General features: G+C 63.0%; 1 protein-coding gene across 1 annotated transcript in view; it reads right to left on the bottom strand.

The window, feature by feature from the left end:
- Positions 1-326: 326 nt before the first annotated feature.
- Positions 327-3,290, bottom strand: part of MNEG_0598 (Protease Do-like 8) — a gene marked incomplete at both ends in the record, with an annotated part of 4,419 nt that continues 1,455 nt past the window's right edge. Inside the window, 8 exons of the mRNA XM_014050914.1 lie at positions 327-374; positions 588-692; positions 1,006-1,155; positions 1,392-1,504; positions 1,789-1,857; positions 2,131-2,220; positions 2,399-2,522; positions 2,844-2,962. Of these exons, the coding sequence (XP_013906368.1) occupies positions 327-374; positions 588-692; positions 1,006-1,155; positions 1,392-1,504; positions 1,789-1,857; positions 2,131-2,220; positions 2,399-2,522; positions 2,844-2,962 (818 nt within the window). The remainder of the gene's footprint in view (positions 375-587; positions 693-1,005; positions 1,156-1,391; positions 1,505-1,788; positions 1,858-2,130; positions 2,221-2,398; positions 2,523-2,843; positions 2,963-3,290) is intronic.

The following is a 3,290-nucleotide window of genomic DNA, read 5'->3' as shown; positions in this document are numbered from 1 at the left end:
CCGGCCATGTCTCACCCGCCACACGCAGCATAAATTTCCTCCCCTGTCGTGCCTGGACAATTGGGAGAAGGCTTGAGCCACTCGACATAAGAGAGCATTACAGCTCCCAAAGGGTCATGCGAAAAAGTGACAAATACAAGATGCATGTGGAGCTGGCAGCTGCCTATTAACGCCAGCAAAACGGACAACACACCACCACCTGCATGCCAGGGCATGCACAAACGTCTCGACGTCGCAGGTGGAGTTTTTGGCGCGAACGAGCAAGGTTTCTAAGACAGCGACTTGGGAGCCTCAAGCCCATACTCTGCGGATGACATACTTGGGAGTCACTCCGGCTGCAGGGTGACCTCCACCTGAATCTCTTTGCGGTCACCCTGGTGGCATTGAGGAATGGCAGTGACAAGTGCCAGGCACACTCACAGCATACAAGAGTTGGGTGAATGGGGAAGGCCACTTCAGCGTCAGCTCACGATGCTGCATACCGGCCGCAACCTGATACAGCCATAGCCACCCTGCCAGGCGCAAGGCAACGCCCCTTATCCCAAACAAAATCTAATAGTCAAACGATGGAAAGCACCTCGGCGCACCTGGTCCCCGGCGCGTGCCACCAGCAATGTGACCTTGTCGCCAACCTTGAACTGCTCCAATGCTCCCAGCAGGCCAGCAGGGCTGCCCACCAGGCGCCCGTCGACCTTTGCCGGGTAAGGTGCGGCGCCACAGGGCGGGCGGTATGAGCAGCAAAGCGCTGGTGGAATCACAGCGACGCCAGGACGCCCGCACAGGCAGCTGCTGGGCGGGCAGCTGCTGGCACGGCCGAGTTGCGCGGCTGCGCGAGCTATCAAGGGGAAATGGCCGTTTCGCTGGTCCCGCAGCACAGGCCCAACCTTGCAGCGTTCAGAGAGCAAAACTTGCCACAGACAACCCACACGGCAGCCTGACAAGCCCTAGAACTCTCCAGGGTTCAAGGGCGGCACAATACCTTCAATTCCCACAACAGCAGCTCACCGCCAGCACGGTGTCTCCCGGGATGATGCCCCCCAGGCCACGCCGCGTGGCCAGCAGCCCCGCTGTGGCGGCCGCGCCGCCCGGTGTGACGCTCTGCAGCAGGGCGCCCGCCCTGACCCCCAGCTTCTGAGCCACCTGGTCGCTCGCAATCTGGGGTTGAGGGGCGGGGTCGCAGGGGCGGTTGGGGCGTAGCTGAGATGTTCTCAGGCTTAGCTTAGCTCGCGTCCTGGGCTGGGCCCTGCGAGCAGCGTGGTCTGGGAGAACGGGAGGCCAAGGGAAAGCAAGCGCAAGGCAGACGCCCTGTGCCCATTTGATGAGTACAGAGGTTGCCGGCTGAAGAGAGAGCACAATCTGTCATGTGCGGTGCGATGTGTGCGTGGACGCACCTGTGCGTTGAGCCCCGCGCGCACGGCCTTTCCGCTGGCGATGAGCTGCGGCACCACCGCCCGCACGGTGTCTACCGGGATGGCAAAGCCAATGCCCGCTGAGCTTCCAGTGTCTGCGGAGCGGTTAGTGGGCGACGGGCGGGGCGCAAGAGGGTACAGGGGAGTGCTTTTGGGGGGGGGGGGCTGCAATGGAGGACCGAGGACCACAGGACCAAGCCCATATGTGTCCAAGGGTGTTCAAGGTTGACACGCAGTTAGCTGGTTGGAGAAAGGAGGAAGGGCAAAGGGTAGCGCCCTGCCCAGCGAATCAGGGAGGGCGGCGTCACGGGGCAACGGCTGTGGCAGGGCGGATGCCCTGTCTGTGCCAGGGCGGCGGCCCCGGCGGCTGGCCCCTCACTGGTAAAGATGGCGGTGTTGATGCCAATCAGCTGCCCCGCGCTGGACAGAAGAGGCCCGCCAGAGTTGCCTGGTCGGACCCCGGAGGAGGGGGGGGTGGTTGCACCACCACAGGGTTCAGGGCGAGGTTTGGACGCTGGCCGGTGACATGCGCCAGCTGGAGGTTTCAAGCGAGTGTGGGTGGGGATCTTGCCCCAACCTCTGGTTGGCCCCCATGGCGACTGGCACACCTGAGAGGTGAGTGCCAGATGGGTTGTGCGAGGCGGATGGGGAACAGCCAACTCTGCCAAGGCACCCTGCTAAGGCGCCAAGCCCCCCCCCCCCCGCAATCCGTCCCCCGAACCAGGGTTGATGGCCGCGTCGGTCTGGATGCCGCCGGGGATGATGCTTCCAGTCTGGGAGCGGATGTCGCGATTCAGGGCACTCACGACGCCTGTCGAGCACGGGGTCAGCCGAGGGAACGCCGCGGCCAGCAACATTGCGTCTGGGAAACTTTGCGGCGAGAAAGGTCACGCGCAAAGCCGCACTGCCCACTTGGCGTGGCGCGTCAGCAGGAAATGATCAGCATCTTCCCTTCGTGATGGTTGCGGAGCTTGGCGGCGCGCCCTCACCCGTAGTGAGCGTGTGGTCAAAGGCGCCAAAGGGGTTGCCAATGCTCAGCACCTGCTGCCCCACGCGCACACCGGCGGACTGGCCGAGCGTAATCGGCTGCAGCTTGTCCGGCGGCGCAGTGAGCTGCGGCCGGGGGCAAGGGCGCGCGGGCAGGTGGCCAGGGGTTGACAGAGGGTGGGCGCAGAGCGGTCGGCTTACTTGGCAATTGCAGCCTCCAGCAGCGGCCCCCACGCGTGCGACTCTGACATGGCCGCTTGCAACTCTTAGTTGCGTGGCTAAATCTTTAGCGCAGAAACCCTATGTCGTTTCGGTTTGAACGGTGAGTTCGGCCAGTCTTGTTGCGGCCCTTCTCAATTCCACGTGTTGCCCAACCAAAGTGCCACGGCCAAAGGAAACCCCCAGCCCAGAACGACAGGGGGCGGCTCACGACCGCGCACCGCTCACCTGCACCACTGCCAGGTCGCGCGCCTTGTCAGCACCCACCAGCTTGGCCTCAAACACACGCTTCTCGCCGTCCCGCGACAGGACGGTCACCACAGCCACGCGCTTGCCGCGGCCCGCGGCTGTGGGTGGGTGGAGGGGTGGTGGTAGCGATTGAGATTATTGATCGTGTCAGGTGGGCACCCGTGAGTGATGCACACCAGTCAATAGGACGGCCTGGCACGCCCTGTACCCTCCAGTTGCCTTCACACACAATAATGCACACACACACACACACACACACACACACACACACACACACACACACACACACACTCATTGCAAGATCACTCATATCCCCACAACTCCCTGGTCCCCCCACAAACACATTGTACCCCATTCAGTACTATGATGGGCTTGTACACTAGACTGGCACCCGCCGACCATCCCTGCCCCCAAGACCCAGCCCCC

The sequence above is a fragment of the Monoraphidium neglectum genome, assembly GCF_000611645.1.
Source record: "Monoraphidium neglectum strain SAG 48.87 unplaced genomic scaffold scaffold00051, whole genome shotgun sequence".
In the NCBI taxonomy this organism is placed as follows: Eukaryota; Viridiplantae; Chlorophyta; class Chlorophyceae; order Sphaeropleales; family Selenastraceae; genus Monoraphidium; species Monoraphidium neglectum.
This window is presented reverse-complemented; position numbering and strand designations above follow the sequence as displayed.